The following is a 20,009-nucleotide window of genomic DNA, read 5'->3' as shown; positions in this document are numbered from 1 at the left end:
GATGAAGCCACCATGTATAGTAGCCAGGCCTTCCCATCACCTCCACCATCAAGTAACTTGGATGTTCCAGCTCATCTTGCAGAAGAATTGAATGCCAGACTCACCATTTTCGGAAATTCAGCCACAAGCCAGTCAGCATCCAGCTCAGTAAGACGCTCTTAGATTTTGTTATGGCTTCAGTAGTTTATATTATGCTTATTATACCATTCAACAACTAACTTTTATGTAAAATTTTGTCTTAAATGCAATAATATGTAATAATATGTTAGGGATCTTGGGACTTTATAACATGGGCATTTTTCAAATATCCCCATCAATAGTATGGACCAGAGTCATGGCAGCCAAATTTCCGTTATGTGAATACCCTCCAGACAAAAATCACTAGGGACACATTGGTAATTGAACAACTTGGGTTTATTATTCATTTCGGCAAGGGAGAACACGCACCGTGGTGTTTTGGTAACAGAACGGTAGAAAAGACTTCAAGGATTTGGGCTCCCATTAAGTGATTTTGAAGAGGGTTTTAGGAAGCAGGACTTTGCTCTGTGTGAGATGCTGTTGGGAAGCAGGGATAATTCTATGATTTTGCATCTCAAATCTTATCCGTAGTGAGGCTAAAGCTATGATTAGCAAAGTAGAACAGTCACTCACATTTGCCAGGATGGGGAAATGTTTGGTATTTTGTGGCTTGGACAGTGTTCATGTTTTGTCTATATTCAGCCACAATTATAGAGTGGTCTTGATTTTGTCTTGATCTTACCTATGAGTGCCAGGCCAGCTCCTGGATGTTAGGGACTGCTTTTCTCTCTCCCAGTTATGCTGAAGTTGGTTTTTTGTTTGTCTGTCTGTTTGTTTGTTTGTTTGTTTGTTTGTTTTGAGACGTCTCACTCTGTCACCTAGACTGGAGTGCAGTGGTGCTGTCTTGGCTCACTGCAAACTCCACCTCTCAGCTTCAAGCGATTCTCTTGCCTCAGCCTCCTGAATAACTGGGATTACAGGCGCACACCACCACGCCCAGCTAATTTTTGTATTTTTAGTAGAGATGGAGGAGTTTGACCCTGTTGACCAGGCTGGTCTTGAACTCCTAGCCTCAAGTGATCCACCCACCTCAGACTCCCAAAGTGCTGGGATTACAGGCATGAGCCACTGCTTCTGACCTGAAGTTTTAACATGATATCACAAATGTCACCAACAGGTATATATGAATAAGAACTGATATACTTTGACTGAACAAGGAAATCGATGACATTTTCACTTCAGCCACTACTGTAAAAACTGTTGTCCATAGGGTTCAGAATAAAGTATTCCAACATATGCTTCTATGATGAGAACTTCATAGCTAGCTGTCTAAACTCTATCATCAGGGGAGATTCAGTAGGAGCCAAAGATTACTCTCTGAGAGGATGCTATTTGTCATTTCCAGTTGAAGTTTCCATGCCTGTCATTTAGTTAGTAAATATTTATTGAGAGCAAGTAAATATTTATTGAGAGCAAGATACTATATGCTAGTTACTGAGGATACATCAGTAAATAAAATTAACAATATCTCCTGCCTTCATGGGACTTATAGTCTAGTGCAGAGGAAAGCAAACTACAACCGGTGGGCCAAATCGGCAGCTGCCTGTTATGAATAATTACCACTGAAACACAGCCACATCATTTGTTTAGATATTGCCCATCTCTGCTTTCACACTACATCATCTGAATTGAGTAGTTACAGCAGCAACCATATGGCCCACAGTCAGTATTTACTGTCTGGACCTTAACAGGAAATGTGTGCTAACCTCTGCTCTAGCATCTTCTTCAAGAAGCTTCACAGTAGATAGTTGTACGTGAATATGAATATTCACCAATAAATCTGCCTGCCTGCCTCCTGCCCTTCCTTTCTTCCATTTGTCTGTTCTGTCTTCATTCATTTCATTTTTTCACAGGAGGGTAGGACAGGGCAGTCAAAGACCTAAAGAATAAACTACATTAGGCCGGGCATGGTGGCTCACGCCGATCATCCCAGCACTTTGGGAGGCTGAGGTGGACAGATGGCTTGAGGTCAGGAGTTCAAGACCAGCCTGGGCAACATGGCGAAACCTTGTCACTACTAAAAATATAAAAATAGCTGGGTGTGGTGGTGCACACCTGTAATCCCAGCTACTCAGGAGGCTGAGGTAGAAGAATTGCTTGAACCCAGGAGGCAGAGTTTGCAGTGAGCCAAGATCGCACCATTGCACTCCAGCTTGGGTGACAGTGAAACTCCGTCTCAAGAAAAAAAAAGAATAAACTATATTGATTCACTGGTGATAAATCACATGCAGTCCCATCCCTTTTCTTCCTGGTATTTTTTTTTTACTTAAAGTAATACCTGGCAACCATATAGTGTGATACTATGCAGCCATTGAAGAGAGCAAGGTGGGCTCTAGTGTATATGTCAGATGGAACAATCCCTAAGAGCTGCTGGTAAATGAAAAACAGCAAGGTACAGAACAGTGTGTTTGTTATGCCAGGATTTATGTAAATTACTTAAATGCAGAGCATAAATGTGTGTATGATTTACTCAAGAACGAAACAGGAAACTAGTAACGTTGCTTGCCTCTGAAGAGAGGCAAAGAATGAACAGGATATATATTGTTTGTACCTTTTGGTTTTTTGAGATAGGATCTCACTGTCGCCCAGGCTGGAGTGCAGTAGCATGATCATAGCTCACCGCAATCTCAAACTTCTGAGCTCAAGGGATTCTCCCACCTCAGCCTCTGGGAGTAGCTGGTACTACAGGCACATGCCATTGTACCCCCACTAATTTTTAAAAAAATTTTTGTAGAGACTGGGTATAGTATTGTTGCCTAGGCTCCTTTCAAATTTTATAACATGGATGATTGTTATCTATTTTTAAAAAATATTTTTAAAGCACTGTATGGTTACGGTTACAAATTGAAATTGTATTTAGGTATATAAAATAAAACTTAAGGCTGGGCATCGTGGCTCACACCTGTAATTCCAGCACTTTGAGAGGCCAAGGCGGGCAGATCACATGAGGTCAGGAGTTCGAGACCAGCCTGGCCAACATGGCGAAACCCCGTCTCTATTAAAAATATAAAAATTAGCCGGGTACAGTGGCACGTGTCTGTAATCCCAGCTACTCAGTAGGCTGAGGCAGGAGAATTGCTTGAACCTGGGAGGTGGTGGTTGCAGTGAGACAAGATCGCGCCTCTGCATTCCAGCCTGGGCGACAGAGCAAGACTCTGGCTCAAAAAAATAAATAAGTAAAATAAATAAATAAATAAATAATAAATAAATAAAAATTAAATCTTCCATCTTACCACTAGTGTATGCTCCCTCAGTCACTATTAGTGGTCAAAGACTAAAGAATAAAATGATATTGATTTGCTGGTGATAAATCACATGCATACATATATGGAAACTTTTTCTGTATATTCATAAACATGCATGCATACACATATATTTGTAGGTGATTTTTTAGCCTGAGATCATCTTAAACATACTTTTTGGTAACTTGCTTTGTTCACTTGCTGTCTCTTAGACATTGAACCATTTCAGTATATATAGATGTACTCCTTTAGAAACCAACTAAAACAATCATTATACTCTGGCATATTCCATTGTACAAGTCATCCTTAAGGTATTTCACCAGTCTCCTATTAAAAGACTTTAGATTGTTTACAGTACTATTATAAACAGTACTACAGTGGATATTCTGATTTAATTTGTACGTGCATTGTAAATTTTGATGTCGTTAAATAACAAAACTAAGATATTTCGGATAGTGATAATAGCATGAATAGAAAAACGTAAGGAAAGAATGAACAAGAGATTTCCAGGAAACAAGTAGTCTGGAATGTCCAGGGGGTGGATTGCAAAGTGGGAAGTGGCAGAAGAAGTCAGGAAGAGGCAGGTCGTGGTGCTCAGGAAGCATTGTTTTCTGTGCTGTCATGGGCTTCAGCTCCAGAATGACAGGACTGGCTGTGCACTGCAGGATGCTCTGAACCTGCAGCGTGCAGCATGGAGAATGGACTTAAGGAAGTAAGACTTGCAATGAGGAAACCTATTAGGATATTGCTGCCATTGTCATCGAAGTGACAAAAGATGAAAACTTGAAGTTAAAACAACAATAAAACTAGTAACTAAAGTGGAGAGAGAGTGTATTTGAGAATAGTTTCTGTGAGACATTCAAGAGAAGGTGTCCAGGAGGCAGTCCAGCACCCGGGGCGTGGGAGCTGGATGTGTGAAGGTGTCCACGTAGGGGGCTGAGAGCGACCACGTGCCTCAGCCTGCAGTCTCGACAGCTGCATCCTAGCCAGCCTTCTCTTCCCTGTCATACTTACCCTCACTACCTTAGCTGATGCTCAGAGACAAATGACAAATCTCAAGGTATTCTCCTTCTGTTGTCTTGTTTTTTTACAAGAATCATTCCAGCAGAAGAGGCAGCTTACAAGCCTATACTTTTGAGGAACAACCTGCACTTCCTGTGGTGAGTTTTACCCTCTCCCATCAATCAATAAAAATATAAAACTCAGCATCTCTTTTTATTTTTTATTATTTAGAAGACTAAGTGTGAACGTTTGCCTTACAGGGAACTAATACAGCAGAGAATGTAGGCTCCAGGTGGTGATGTTCAGGGAAAGGCCTCAAAGACAAAACATGCAGAACTGTCTCTCCCATGTTAAAAGCAAAGTCTCTGCATACTGGTGACTGTGGGTGGTATCTGGGCTTGTTGGTTGAAGCGCCGTGCTGGGTAGAGGTGGTCCGCTGCATGCAGCATACAATTCAGGATCACTGTGTCCAATTGCCGATGCTCTGTGTAAGCACATGGCATCCAGCAGCCATGTCTGCCCTGTACATGAAGCATAGCCAGGGTTTCATCACTCAGGTGTGCACTGGCATTGACACGCCTGGCGGCCAGGCTGGAGTTTATCAGTCCCTGGTCTGTTTCTTCCCTGCAGCATCACATCCACCAGTCTACTAAGGCCTTCTGCTTCCTGCTCAGTGCTGTCCCAGTCACAGCCTGGATGGCAGCTTGAACCTTAACCCTGCCTCCATCCTCTTCCTGACACAAGCCTCACTACTCTGAGTTTGTCTCCCTTTTCCAGAGACCCTACTTGTTTTTGAAACTAAAGGAAAACTCCCAGGCTCCCAGCCTCTTCAGCCTACCCTTCTCCTTATCCCCCAACAGAAGCCTCCTGCTGCCTTCATTCCTGTCTATGCTTTTTCTTCCAAGCAGACTGTTCCCATGTCCTGATTCTCTCCCGCTTCTGAGTCTGCGTGCATTCCATTTCCCTGCTTGGAATGGCTTTCTCATTTTCTTCCCCAGCCATCTGGAATTTGGAATGGCAGTCTAGATATCAGCTTTGAAAAACAGGGTATGTTCTAGGACAGCAATGCAGAGGCTTCAAAATCCTCAGCCCATGAGTGGTTTATCTGTCTAAATAACACCCTGCACTAAGAATGGGACACAGATCCTGTGCTGAGGAATGAGACATCACCCACCTATGCATCCATTGCTCTGGTCAATATTGACCATCAACAAGAGGACAGATGCCATTGAAAGACTACCTTCGCCGGCCTTACTGTCACTCACTGTCATCTGTCCAGCCTCCTCCATTAGATCAGAGCCTGCTCAAGTCGAGTTCCTGGTATTTTTCCCTCTGCACCTTATAATGTCCTCTATACAATGAATATGTGGAAGTTCTCATTGACTGACAGACATTCACCCAAGACACTACTTTAGGTGCTTCGGATGAGCAGCAGAATCTTGAGATGATTTATATTTTATGTACCAGAAAAGTTGTTTCCATGCCTTTTTTTCCCCTCAATACATTGATTGGGTGTTTTTTTTTAAGAGCTGTCTTGGAGTGTAATTTACATACCATAAAATCCAGCCATATTTGATCATACAATTAAAGAGTTTTTGTAAATGTATACAGTTATGGAGACATCACCACAATCAAGTTTAAGAACCTTCTGTCAGCCCGAAAAGTTCCCTCAATCCCTATGCCTACTCTCAGTTGCAAGGAACCACTCATCTGCTCTCTATTGCTACAGTTTTGCCTTTTCTAGAAATCTCATGTAAAGGGAGTTGTAGGGTGTAAGCTTATGTGTCTGACCTTTTTCACTTAGCATGCTGTTTTTCACATAGATCCATGTTATTGCATGCCTTTATTAGTGCACGGTATTCCATTGTAGAGAGATATCCACTACATTTATCTGTTCACCAGCTGATGAACATTTGTACAACTGGGCAGCATTTAAATCCATCATTTTGTGATCTAACAGTTCATCACAACTGTCAGCAAAGTATGTAGGGCTCCTGTGTATCTAGTAAGCAGTGTCTTCAGTGTGGAGACTGGTGGTGTTGGTTTTTATGTTGTAAGACACCTTAAGGAGCCACACCAAACCAGGTCTAATCTGCTTCAAAATGACAACAGGAAGGCCAGATTTAGGACTTTTTTTTTTTTTTTTTGGAGACAGAGTCTTGCTGTGTTGCCCAGGCTGGAGTGCAGTGGCGCAATCTCAGCTCACTGCAACCTCCGCCTCCTGGGTTCAAGCGATTCTCCTGCCTCAGCCTCTTGAGTAGCTGGGACTGCAGGCATGCACCACCATGTCCAGCTAATTTTTGTGGTTTTTTTTGAGTCGGAGTTTTGCTCTGTTGCCCAGGCTAGAGTGCAATGGTGCAATCTCAGATCACTGTAACCCCTGCCTCCCAGTTCAAGCAGTTCTCCTGTCTCAGCCTCCTGAGTAGCTGGGATAGGTGCCCACCACCATGCCCAGTTAATTTTTTTTTGTATTTTTAGTAGAGACGAGGTTTCACCATGTTGACCAGGCTGGCCTCAACCTCCTGAACTCAGGTGATCCACCCACCTCAGCCTCTCAAAGTGCTGGGATTATAGGGGTGAGCCACTACACCCAGCCTGGATTTAGGACTATTTTAAGTAAGCCTGGAAAGAACCAAACCTCTCTTTACTCATTTTTAACAAACTAGGATAAATAGCATCTCCTAGCTTTTAGAGAAACAAGGCAGGAGTAACCGTTGATTCAGCAGATAAGCATGATTTCTGTTGTTAGATTACCTGGGTTCAAATCTCAGCTCCATTCCTTAGAAGCAATGTCGCTTAACAGGTTAATTCCATCACTCTCAGCCTTTTGGCTAAGACCAAGTGTAGTAGCAAGTTACTTCTATATTGTAAGCTTCTGTTTACTCATCAGTAAAATGAGCCAGTATTAGTAATTATCTCATTGAAATTCGGGTGGGAAATAAATGACATTATCCGTGTTAAACAGAGCGTGTGCTTGTTATTGTTGGGATGTTTTATTAGGGTTGTTATCACTCTCAACATTATTGTTCTAGTGTTTTTTTTCCCCAAGTGAAATACTGTACGCTTTATTTTGCACATTTTAAAATATTTGAAATGTGGTTTACTTCACTAAAATGTATAATGTACCCATTTTTATTATAATACATGGTTTTAGTTCAAAATAAAATAAAATATGAATTGTTTTAAAGCAAGCAAGTAGTGAAGAAGGGATGTGGTGCTTTTCAAAGGATTCTTTCTTGTTAATATTTAAGTCTTCTGGTCAGGCACAGTGGCTCATGCCTGTAACCTCAGCATTTTGGGAGGCTGAGGCAGGTGGATCACTTGAGCTCAGGAGTTCAAGACCAGCCTGGCCAATATGGTGAAACCCTGTTGTTACTAAAAATACAAAAACTAGCTGTGTGTGTTGGCACATGCCTGTAATCCCAGCTACTCGGGAGGCTGAGGCACGAGAATAGCTTGAACCCGAGAGGCAGAGGTTGCAGTGAGCCAAGATTGCACCACTGCATTCCAGCCTGGACAACAGAGCAAGACTCTGTTTCTCTCTCGCTCTCTCTCTCTCTCTCTATATATATATATATTTCTAGAAAAGGCAAAATTGTAGCAACAGAGAGCAGATGAGTGGTTGTTTCCGGCTGAGAGTAGGGATAGGGACGGAGGGAACTTTTGGGGGTGATAGAAGGATTCTTAAACTTGATGTATTTAATTCTTCTGTTATGCTTCACTGTAGCTTTTGCCTACTTCATCTGGATTACCACCAGGTTGGGAAGAAAAACAAGATGAAAGAGGAAGATCATATTATGTAGATCACAATTCCAGAACGACTACTTGGACAAAGCCCACTGTACAGGTATCCTGCATTTTGTTCACTTCCTTTCTTATAGGATTTCAACTGTCACATCCCTATGTCAACTAGTACATCACTTTGTAGTATACGCTGGATACTTCTAGAATCTTCTTTTTTTTTTTTTTTTTTTTTGAGATGGAGTCTCGCTCTTGTCACCCGGGCTGGAGTGCAATGGCGTGATCTTGGCTCACTGCACCTCTGCCTCCTGGGTTCAAGCAATTCTCCTGCCTCAGCGTCCCAAGTAGCTGGGACTACAGGCCCACGCCACCACGCCCAGCTAATTTTTGTATTTTTAGTAGAGATGGGGTTTCACTATGTTGGCCAGACTGATCTGAAACTCCTATCGCAGGTGATCCACCCACCTCAGCCTCCTAAAGTGCTGGAATTACAGGCATGAGCCACCGTGCCTGGCCGTAGCATCTTCTAATTATTTATTTTCTGACGCTGATGTTAAGTGTCTGCCATTCCCTATGAATCTCTAATATACACGAATTACCACTTGTTATTATATAAAACAAGTTCAAATGAGAATAAGGAAAAAGCAAATGATCTAGTTTTGGGGTATTTTTGTAATTTGAATAGTTAAGATTGTTATTTTAACTAAAAGATAATCTTGTCGATTGGTATCTATTAAAGAAGTTTATGCTGGGCTGGGCAAGGTGGCTCACGCCTGTAATCCCAGCATTTTGGGAGGCCTAGGCGGGTGGATCACCTGAGGTTGGGAGTTCAAGATCAGCCTGACCAACATGGAGAAACCCCGTCTCTACTAAAAATACGAAAATTAGCCAGGTGTGGTGGCACATGCCTGTAATCCCAGCTACTCGGGAGCTGAGGCAGGAGAATCACTTGAACCCAGGAGGCGGAGGTTGCAGTGAGCCGAGATCGTGCCGTTGTGCTCCAGCCTGGGCAACAAGAGCAAAACTTCATCTCAAAAAAAAAAAAAAAAAGTTTATGCTGATGACACCTCCCCTTGGCAATAGTGTCATCTATAATATTTCCTTGTAAGTGTTTAGCAAAATATTTATTTTCTCTTACCACCATGTCTCTTGTTGAGAAATTTTTTAACACTGAAAAGTGCAGAGAATAATATAGCAAATGCACATATTCTTTACTCTCAGAATTACCATCATTAACAAATTACCATATTAATTTCCAGACATTTTATTTTTAAAAATAAAGTCTTATAGATTAAGCTAAATTCCTATTAGCCAAGCTCTTGGTCCCATTCCCCAGGGGGAACCACCATCTTGAATTTCTTGTGTATTCTTTTAGCCTTTTTTATATACTTACATAAAGAGCTTTAAAAATGTAAAATAAAATTAGCCGGGCATGATGGCACATGCCTGTAATCCCAGCTACTTGGGAGGCTGAGGCCGGAGAATTGATCGAACCTGGGAGGTGGAGCTTGCAGTGAGCCAAGATTGCGCCCCTGTACTCCAGCCTGGGCAACAGAGCAAAACTCCGTCTCCAAAAAAAAAAAAAAAGAAAAGAAAATGTAAAATATTGTTTATATGCCTGTGTTTCTAATTTTGCAATGAGAGAACACTCATTTTATTTTACAGAATGAGGTGCTGCTCAATTAAAAAAAACTTTGCCCCATAAGTCTACACCTTTTTTTGCTTAACATTGTTTTAAAGCTCTGTCTATATTGTTATTTATAGATCCAGTGTATTTCTGTTAACTACTAATATTACGTCATGAATATGTTACATTTCACTTATCCATTTCTGTGGTAGATATTTGCCATTCATTTTGTCTGCCCAACATTTGAATCTACTTCTGTGTATGAGGAATTCCCCATCCTGTGAGTTTTGGGAAAACAAAGACGACCTCCTCCTATAGGCACCAGAGCTCCCCTTGCGGCTAGGACTTGCGCTTGTGGACCTCGCTCCTTCAGTCAGATGCACGCACAGCAGACTGTTAACTACCATCTTACTGCTTGAGAATGAGTTGAGAAATTATAAATTACTGTAAAAATAAAGTTATACAAAATAATGTATTGGAAAAGTGTTATTAAATGTTATTAAATGTAATGCATTATTAAAATGTTGGGAAAATATTAATATGCCATAACTACATTTGAAAATGAGCCTCAAATATGTAGAATCTCTTTAATGGAGGGTGTGTATTCTATTTGCAGGTTAGGTTACCTTTTTAACTGCATCTATTTGTGAGTTTTCTCTCTATAAAATATTACAGTATGATTTCATTAATGTGCTAGGCCACAGTGGAGACCAGTCAGCTGACATCAAGCCAGAGTTCTGCGGGCCCTCAGTCACAAGCCTCCACCAGTGATTCAAGCCAGCAGGTGACCCAGCCATCTGAAATGGAGCAAGGATTCCTTCCTAAAGGCTGGGAAGTCCGACATGCGCCAAATGGGAGGCCTTTCTTTATTGACCACAACACTAAAACCACCACCTGGGTAACTTTGACACTCTTCCATTTAAATTTATAACAACAATAATCATCTCTTATGTATAGTTCCTTACAATCTTTAAGTGTGTATTTCTATAACCTGTGTTTCCTAATATTCATTGAAAGATATATTGAATTCTTAATAATATTGTATGTATTCAAGAGAATGCTTATGCCTCTTTTTAATATTGTTTTGGATTATGGAGATATTCATGTTTACTTCCTATTTCCAGTTTTTAGCTCACTAGCCACAAATGCTTAGGAAGATATATAGGAATAACCCTTTGCTTTTATATGAGGCTTTATAGCTCCAAAGCACTTTTGAATCCATATCTCATTTAATATCAGAAAAACCTTGTGAGGCTAGGTAGAACAAGTATTTTTATTTTAAGATAAGGCTTAAAGTTGTTTAGTGCTTGGCTTACTACTAACAGAAAAATTACTTAAAGGCCAGGTACAGTGACTCACGCCTGTAATCCCAGCACTTTGGGAGGCTGAGGGGGACAGATCACAAGGTCAGGAGATCAAGACCATCCTGGCTAACATGGTGAAACCTCAGCTGCTTGGGAGACTGAGGCTGAAGAATGGCATGAACCCAGGAGGTGGAGCTTGCAGTGAGCTGGGATCGCACCACCGCACTCCAGCCTGGGCAACAGAGCGAGACTCCATCTCAAAAAAATAAATAAATAAAAAGAAAAATTACTTAAAATTAGCAGCAGATGAATAGATTTTAATTATTAAAAGACCAACATAGCTTAAATAATACTAAAATTATTTAATAAATTAATACTATTAAGATAATATATGTAAATTAAACCAAATAAATTGAATTTTGTTCTCTTTTTTAACATTCTGAATTGGCCTTTGATAACGTTTTTGGGCTTACCTTCCTGTTATTCAAAAATATTAATCAACCCTTGAACAGATAGCTGGCAAAATGTATGTTCTGGGGCTTAGAAATATCATGTGGTCCAGGGCCGGGCACGGTGGCTTACGCCTGTAATCCCAGCACTTTGGGAGGCCAAGGTGAGTGGGCCATCTGAGGTCAGGAGTTCAAGACTAGCCTGGCCAACATGGTGAAACCCCATCTCTACTAAAAATACAAAAATTAGCCGGGCATGGTAGTGCATGCCTGTAATCCCAGCTACCCAGGAGACTGAGGCAGGAGAATCCCTGGAACCTGGGAGGCAGAGGTTGCAGTGAGCTGAGATGGTGCCATTGCATTCCAGCCTGAGTGACAAGAGTGAAACTCCATCTCAAAAAAAATCAATGAAAGAAATATCATGTGGTCCAATTTAATGTCCCACTCTTTCACCAGTTTTTACATAGAGAAAAGCCGTATGTGACACATTTCCTAAAGCGTGGGGCAAAAGAGATTACCAGTTAGTGGTGATCCCTGAGAACTGCTCCTTATTCCTTTTGATATTATAGCCTGAGAGTGATAGATTTTAGAAGGAGAAAATATTATGTCACATATTTAGGAAATAAAGTATAAATTGACTTTTACAAGAGAATATTTTAAATATCCATTGATGCTAGAAAACATGGTAACAGACTGACTTTCATTATTTTAAAATTTGTGTGTGTGTATTGTTCTTTATTTACTCTACCAAAAAAGGAAGATCCAAGATTGAAAATTCCAGCCCATCTGAGAGGAAAGACATCACTTGATACTTCCAGTGATCTAGGGCCTTTACCTGTAAGTGTATAGAAATGCTAACCCATCTAACTTGGCTATCTCAAATATTTTGTATTTTTGGATATAGTCGTTCTTTATCAGCTATAATTAATATTATTATTAAAATGTAGGCTGGGCGCGGTGGCTCATGCCTGTAATCCCAGCACTTTGGGAGGCTGAGGTGGGTGGATCACGAGGTCAGGAGATCCAGACCATCCTGGCCAACACGCCATGTTGGCGAACACGGTGAAACCCCGTCTCTACTAAAATACAAAAAATTAGCCGGACGTGGTGGTGGGCGCCTGTAGTCCCAGCTACTCGGGAGGCTGAGGCAGGAGAATGGCGTAAACCCGGGAGGCGGAGCTTGCAGTGAGCCAAGATAGCGCCACTGCACTCCAGCCTGGGTGAGAGAGCAAGACTCCATCTCAAAAAAATAAAAATAAAATTAAAAATTAGAAAAAGTTGATACCTTCTAAGAATCGAATGGAATATGCAAGTTAACCATACAACCAGTGCTGTTTTTCTATCCATTCATCTAAAACCCTATCCTAACATAATTGAAATACATTCTTCATTATAGCCAGGATGGGAAGAGAGAACTCACACAGATGGAAGAATCTTCTACATAAATCACAGTATGTGCAATGCGATTTTTCATTATGTTATTTTTTGTAATAAATTTTATGTGTGAGAAAGTACACCATTTTTCTTTTTCTTCCCTTCAGATATAAAAAGAACACAATGGGAAGATCCTCGGTTGCAGAATGTAGCAATAACTGGACCAGTAAGTCTCTCTGTGCCGATGTGCTCTGATGGGACTGTCCCCTCACCTGTCTCTTCAAGAGCAGATACTCAAGGGCATAACCCTACAGGCATTGAGAGGAAAGCACATTGGCCATTCTCTCTCCTCTCCCCCATTTCCCATACTCCAAGTCTCAGTTATTTGAAACGATTCTATGACGTCATTATCTTTACCCTATGCAATAGCAGTGGGAGACAGGTGAGCCAGACGGTCGGAATGCTAAGGCAGTGTGGGCTGCCGAACTCAGGCGGGTGCCTGCCACTGTCTGAACAAGAATGTTGACAGTCCTCCACAAATCAGAGAGGAGCGGAGAGTGTATCCAGATGAGGAAGTAGCAGCACCCTATCCACTCCAGGGTCATTCTTAAATTGTTTTATAGAAATCAGGCCAGGCTCACACCTGTAATCCCAGCATTTTGGGAGGCCAAGGCAGGTGGATCACCTGAGGTCAGGAGTTCAAGACCGGCCTGGCCAATATGGTGAAACCCTGTCTGTACTAAAAATGCAAAAAATATTAGTTAGGCATGGTAGCAGACACCTGTAGTCCCAGCTACTTGGGAGGCCGAGGCAGGAGAATCACCTGAACCCAGGAGGCGGAGGTTGCGGTGAGCTGAGAGATTGCACCACCACATTCTAGCCTGGGTGACAGAGCGAGACTCCATCTCAAAAAAAAAGAAAAAGAAAAAGAAATCATTGTAAATGCCCAGTATGTAAGACACATCCACACTTAAGTATAAATATTACCATGTATGATAACTGTAGTCAGATAGGAAAATTATTATCCTTTTTTATAGCTGCTTTTTCCATTTTATTCAGATTTTGTTTTCTAATTCATAAAAATAAAACTGAAGATACCTTTTTTTATTACTATTTACTATCTCAACATGTAGTCCTTTAATGGCTCAAAAAGGCAATTCCTTGGAGTTCAAGGAGAAAGTACGCTTTTCACATTGCCTGTTTAATGGAGAAATCACTTTGAAAGTCTCTTTAGAAATGGAAATTTTTGTTTCTAGTATTTCTCTACCTGGAAGAAATTTCCTATTTCTGGCATGCTGCATTTTGAGAATATTGCATAATGAAAATTACAGCCATAGGAATTGCTGAATATAATTTTGTCTTAAACAGAGAAATTAAATATTTTAAAGTTTTGTATTTGTTTTTCTTCTAATTAAACTTTTCTTTCCAAATATTTTTCTTTTCATGCCCTTAACTTATGTTCATAAAATACCCTGCCGGGAACTTTAAAAATTGTTCCAGCATAAAAACAACCTAAACTTCTTTATTTTTCCAAAATTTCCCACTAAAGGCAGTGCCCTACTCCAGGGATTACAAAAGAAAGTATGAGTTCTTCCGAAGAAAGTTGAAGAAGCAGGTTAGTGATGTTTGTGATAAATACTTGAGTCATCAATATATAGATGGAAAGTAATGGGAAATTTTTTTAAGTAATAATTTGTTCTATATTTGTAACAACTTTGAGTGAACAGTTTTTCATAGAGAAAGGATGCTTATTTTTTGTGTAGCTGTGATATATCACTACAGGCCACTGATTATTTTATGTCTTTATTTTGTAAGATATTTTATCATATAGAAAAATGGCATTTAAAGTTTGCTTTCCAGAGCTCTAACCTGATGTATCCTTGTGGGGTTTATGGGGCTTGATCTTTGTAGAACCTGAGCAAGAGTGGCTCAGGAAATTATCTTCTGGCCTAGTCTTTTGACTGTGTTGGAGGAGTCTGGATTTGTTTTATGACTTTGTTGTTTTCTAGCGGTAGTCATTCATTCTCTACAGCTTCAAATGTAATGTCTCTGCATAATTTAAAAATACAATCATGAGTGGAACTGTGCTCTTGTGACTTGTCTCCGTATGCTTATCAGTTATGTTCACTACACTTTTTCCCATCACCACAAATGCAATATGTTTGGAACTAAACTCATCATCTGGCCATCTATTTCATTTCTGTTGGTGTCTGCTAGTTTTAGTGCCTCTCTTCCTTGCTCATCCTGTCCTCCTTTGCCTGCAGTTTAGGAATACTACCACTAGGTGGCCATATTGGGTTATACTTTCTTGCATTCTAAGCCAGAAGCTGGCTTTCACAAAGATTCAAGATGGTGGGTCGGCTACCTCAGATTTTCACCCAGACTTTTAACAAAAATAAAATATGATAGTTTTTTTAGTGTAAACATTTTATGCCCTAATAAAATCCTTAAATACTATCAACTTTCTAAACTCATTTTTAAAGATAATTTTGTGGGCCAGGCGCAGTGGCTCACACCTGTAATCCCAGCGCTTTGGGAGGTTGAGGCGGGTGGATCACTTGAGGTCAGGAGTTCCAGACCAGCCTGGCCAACACGGTCAAACCCCCATCTCTACTAAAAATACAAAAATTAGCTAGGTGTGATGTTACACGCCTGTAATCCTGGCTACTCGGGAGGCTGAGGCAGGAGAACCACTTGAACCCGGGAGGCAGAGGTTGCAGTGAGCTGAGATCACTTCACTGCACTCCAACCTGGGCAACAGAGTGAGACCCTGTCTCAAAGAAAAAGAAAAAAGAAAAGATAACATTGTGTCAAAATTTCCCTGGAAATTTGTTTTCTACTTCTAGATTTTGGGATTTTAAATGTTTGCTGATTCATTGTTCTGGTAAATGTTTTCATTCTTAATGAGAATATGCTGGAGGAATAGAAGCACTAGCTTCTCCATTTGCCACTTTAAGTGGTTGAAACATGTTGTAGTATCTAATTGTTAATGTCTTCCAGGCAGCAGGAGATGGGAGGCAATGCCATTACAGGCCACAAAATTTAAAAAAAAAAAAAAGATAAAAGCAATTATATTTGTTGATCTCTCACTGCATACCAGGCATTCTTCTTAGAAGTTTACATATGTTATTCATTTAATGTCTACAATAACTCTGTAAGGAAGGGACTACTATTACATTTCACAGATGAGGAAACTGAGGCACAGAGAGAATAGGTAATGTGATCAAGTCCCATGGTTATTAAGTAGAAAAGCTAAGTGGTCTAGCTCCAGATCCCATGTTCCTAAGCAACATGACATATCATATTGGTGACTAAGAGAATTAAGAGAGAAATCAATTAATTTGTATGGAAATTACCCAGAATGCAACAAAGGTAGGTAAAGGAATAAACATATAAAAGAAAGGTTAAAAGACATGAAGTCGGCCAGGCATGGTGGCTCACGCCTGTAATCCCAGCACTTTGGGAGGCCGAAGCGGGCGGATCACAAGGTCAGGAGATTGAGACCATTCTGGGTAACACAGTGGAACCCTGTCTCTACTAAAATTACAAAAAATTAGCCAGGCGAGGTGACAGGCGCCTGTAGTCCCAGCTACCTGGGAGGCTGAGACAGGAGAATGGCATGAACCCGGAAGGCGGGGCTTGCAGTGAGCCGAGATCACGCCACTGCACTCCAGCCTGAGCTCTGGACAGAATGAGACTTCGTCTCAAAAAATAATAATAATAAATAAAATAAAATAAAAGGACATGAAGTCACTCCAGAAGGAGGAGACCAAGATCATAAGGAGGAGAAGGATAAGAATATGAATTCTCACATTAATAAAAAGGCCCAAGCAGTATTTTAAAAATAAAATCTGTATCTAGACACATCATAGCAAAAGAGCAGAACACTTAGAATGTAAGAACGTGTAGCACCAAAACAGAGAGAAAGAATATTAAAAACACCAGGTGCAGTGGCTCATGCCCGTAATCCCAGCACTTTGAGAGGCTGAGGCAGGAGGATTACTTGAGCTCAGGAGTTCAAAGCTGCACTGAGCTATAATCATGCCACTGCACTCCAGCCTGGATGACAGAGCAGTACTCTGTCTCAAAAAAAAAAAAAAAAAGAAAAATTAAAAACCGGTGCTTGAAAGCCATGCACTGTCTTTAACCTTTTCCTCTTCCTTATTCTCAACATCTTGTAGTTAGGAATAATGATGGCTAATAATTACCATATGCCAGATACTGTGTAAGCATTTTTAATGCATTATTCCATTAAGTCTTGAAACAACTCCATGTGGATAGCTATCATCATTATTATCCCTATTTTATGGATGAGGAAATTAATCCTTAGAAAAGACATGTAACCTGTCCAAAGTCTCACTCCTAATGAATGGTGGAGTCAAGATTTGAACACAGGGCCAGATTTCAGAATGCATGCACTTGTCTACTACTCAGTTCAAACACTCAAGTTTCTCCTGTAACCCTCTCTTCTTCCACTAGCATTGCTCCTTCACAGGTCCCTCTGTCTTCTCTCACTGAGCTATTCCAGGGATCTTTAACTGACCAGTGTGCCTCTTGTTTCTCCTCCTTAAAACCACCCTTTACACCCTGTCCCTCAGCTTCTGAGAACCCAGCGATCTGACCATGTGGCTTTCCTACTCAGAAACTCTCTTCTCATCTGCATTCACACTGTCCACCCTCTGCCCCCAGACTGCTTTGTCACATTTTTTAACTATAATCCCTGCTTTCTTTCCCTTCCTCTCTCTTCTTCTCCTTCTGTACCCTGTAGGTATTAAATATATCAGATCTCTCATGTATGCTGTTCCTCCATCCTTCCCTCCCTTTCTCTCTGTCTAAAGACTTCCTCTCAAAGCCTTCTTGATTGCCTCATTTGAAGTCAATAGCTCAGTCTTTTATGCCCTGCAGAACATTGCTTCCATCTCTTATCATCAGCAATTGTCCTCCTATTTTAAGTCTCAGAATTAGCAGCATTTACACTTGTTTTTCACATATGCACCAGATGAGAAACTCCTTGAGGAAGCAACGACATCTTACCCTGTGTTTTTATTCTTTTTATTCCCCATTGTTGGCCCTACTACAGTACCACCTGGCCCAAGTAGGCCTTTGATAAATGCTTACCTGCACCAGCTCCCTAGTATCCAGTCTAAAGTTACTTTTCTGCAAGCTTACCATTTTTTTAGTGACATAAGCAGTACAAGAAACTGCTCATATCATGCTTATATTGCTTATATCAACTGCTTATATTATTATGTTTCTATAGGGCTTTCCATTTTCCCTAAATAGAGAATGAAATTGATTTTTTTTCCTTAGAGCTAACCTTCTTTTTTGGAGGTGACAGAATGTTGATGGCATGTTTTCTCTTACTGGTTTCCCGTGGAAATTTGCCCACGAAGTACTGAGGAATAAAATATTTAGATATATCTTTTGTAAAATGTACAAAAAAGTCTGCCTAAAGCATAGTTGTGTACATTTGTCACATAAGCAAAGAATGTACAAAAGATTAGTGAGGCAATGTAGCTCCATTAATTAAGAGTACAGACTCAGGAGCTAACACTTTCTTAAGTAGTCTTCTTCAGTTTTATATGTAAAATGAAGACAATAAGAATAGCTTTTGCATAGTGTTGTTTTAAAGTTAAATGAGTTAACCTACCATTCCAGGGGACCCATGCCTCGCTGTATTCGTCCGTTTTCATGCTGCTGATAAAGACATACCCGAGACCAGGCAATTTACAAAAGAAAGAAGTTTATTGGACCTACAGTTCCACATGGCTAGGGAGGCCTCACAATCATGGCAGAAGGCAAAGAAGAGCAAGTCACATCTTACGTGGATGGCAGCAGGCAAAGAGAGAGCTTGTGCATAGAAACCATTAGATTTCATGAGACCCATTCACTATCACGAGAACAGTGCGGGGAAAGACCCGCCCCCATAATTCAATCACCTCCCACCGGGTTCTTCCCACGCCACATGGGAATTGTGGGAGTTACAATTCAAGATGAGATTTGGGTAGGATCACAGCCAAAACATATCACTGGCACAATCTGTAAATGTCACCATCTGTTAATGAGTGAAGGAAGATAGACTCCAGGGAGGAAAGTAGAGGTAGGGAAAACCCTGAACAGACAGGCAGGCAACAGCTAGCAGGCAGTGGCTATCCTACAGGTCACAGAACGGTGTTCATTGGAACTTAATATGAAAAGGACTGTTAATGAAATGCCTTCATGGGGGCATTACCATCACCATCAATAGCTTCTTTAGGCTGGGTGCCGTGGCTCATTCATGCCTATAATCTCAGCACTTTGGGAGGCCAAAGCGGGAGGATTGCTTGAACTTAGGAGTATGAGACCAGCCTGGGCAAGATGGCAAGACCTCAAAAACTTAAAAAATTAGCCAGGCATGATGGCACGCGCCTATGGTCCAGTTACTTAGGAAGCGGAGGCAAGAGGATCACTTGAGCCCATGAGGTCAAGGCTGCAGTAAGCCATGTTCACGCCACTGCACTCCAGCCTGGATTACAGAGCTGTCTCCAAAAACCAAAAAGCTTCCTCAGATATAAAGAAGTCTATATTACTAAGTAATTAGAGAAAATGCAGGAACTCTATCATACCGTAGAGGAAACCAAGACAATATACCAAGTTGTGTTTTCCCTGAGTATATTACGTAAGGAAAAAGAGACTTGGACACAGGGTGTAGAGGGAATGTTATAACTTTATGAGAGAGAGGTTTGTGATTATGTTGAACTGATTTAAACAGTAAGTCTCTCCTCTGGATTTTCAGAATGACATTCCAAACAAATTTGAAATGAAACTTCGCCGAGCAACTGTTCTTGAGGACTCTTACCGGAGAATTATGGGTGTCAAGAGGGCAGACTTCCTCAAGGCTCGACTGTGGATTGAGTTTGATGGTGAAAAGGGATTGGATTATGGAGGAGTCGCCAGAGAATGGTTCTTTCTGATCTCAAAGGAAATGTTTAACCCTTATTATGGGTTGTTTGAATATTCTGCTACGTAAGTACCTTTACAATGATTATAGGCAGAAAAAGAAAAATCACTGCTTTAAAAGTAAGAGTCAAATGATACAAGGAAAATATATGTCATGCCAGAAAAGGGCAATTTTAACTAATGTTGCTTCAGAAGTGACTTTTTTAAAAGTTGTGGTGAAATACACATTACATAAAATTTACTGTTTTAGGCC

At 40.8% G+C, this 20,009-nt stretch overlaps 1 protein-coding gene across 1 annotated transcript in view; it reads left to right on the top strand.

The window, feature by feature from the left end:
* The window catches only part of NEDD4 (neural precursor cell expressed, developmentally down-regulated 4, E3 ubiquitin protein ligase), a 96,918-nt gene that overhangs the window by 61,868 nt on the left and 15,041 nt on the right, over positions 1 to 20,009 (top strand). Inside the window, exons 6-14 of the mRNA XM_011986738.1 lie at positions 1 to 147; positions 4,415 to 4,480; positions 8,050 to 8,169; positions 10,388 to 10,588; positions 12,200 to 12,280; positions 12,840 to 12,894; positions 12,985 to 13,043; positions 14,367 to 14,432; positions 19,593 to 19,822. Of these exons, the coding sequence (XP_011842128.1) occupies positions 1 to 147; positions 4,415 to 4,480; positions 8,050 to 8,169; positions 10,388 to 10,588; positions 12,200 to 12,280; positions 12,840 to 12,894; positions 12,985 to 13,043; positions 14,367 to 14,432; positions 19,593 to 19,822 (1,025 nt within the window). The remainder of the gene's footprint in view (positions 148 to 4,414; positions 4,481 to 8,049; positions 8,170 to 10,387; positions 10,589 to 12,199; positions 12,281 to 12,839; positions 12,895 to 12,984; positions 13,044 to 14,366; positions 14,433 to 19,592; positions 19,823 to 20,009) is intronic.

The sequence above is a fragment of the Mandrillus leucophaeus genome, unplaced genomic scaffold, assembly GCF_000951045.1.
Source record: "Mandrillus leucophaeus isolate KB7577 unplaced genomic scaffold, Mleu.le_1.0 Scaffold108, whole genome shotgun sequence".
Taxonomy (NCBI): Eukaryota; Metazoa; Chordata; class Mammalia; order Primates; family Cercopithecidae; genus Mandrillus; species Mandrillus leucophaeus.
Note: the sequence above shows the minus strand (reverse complement) of the source record. Positions and strands in the feature narration are given on the sequence as shown.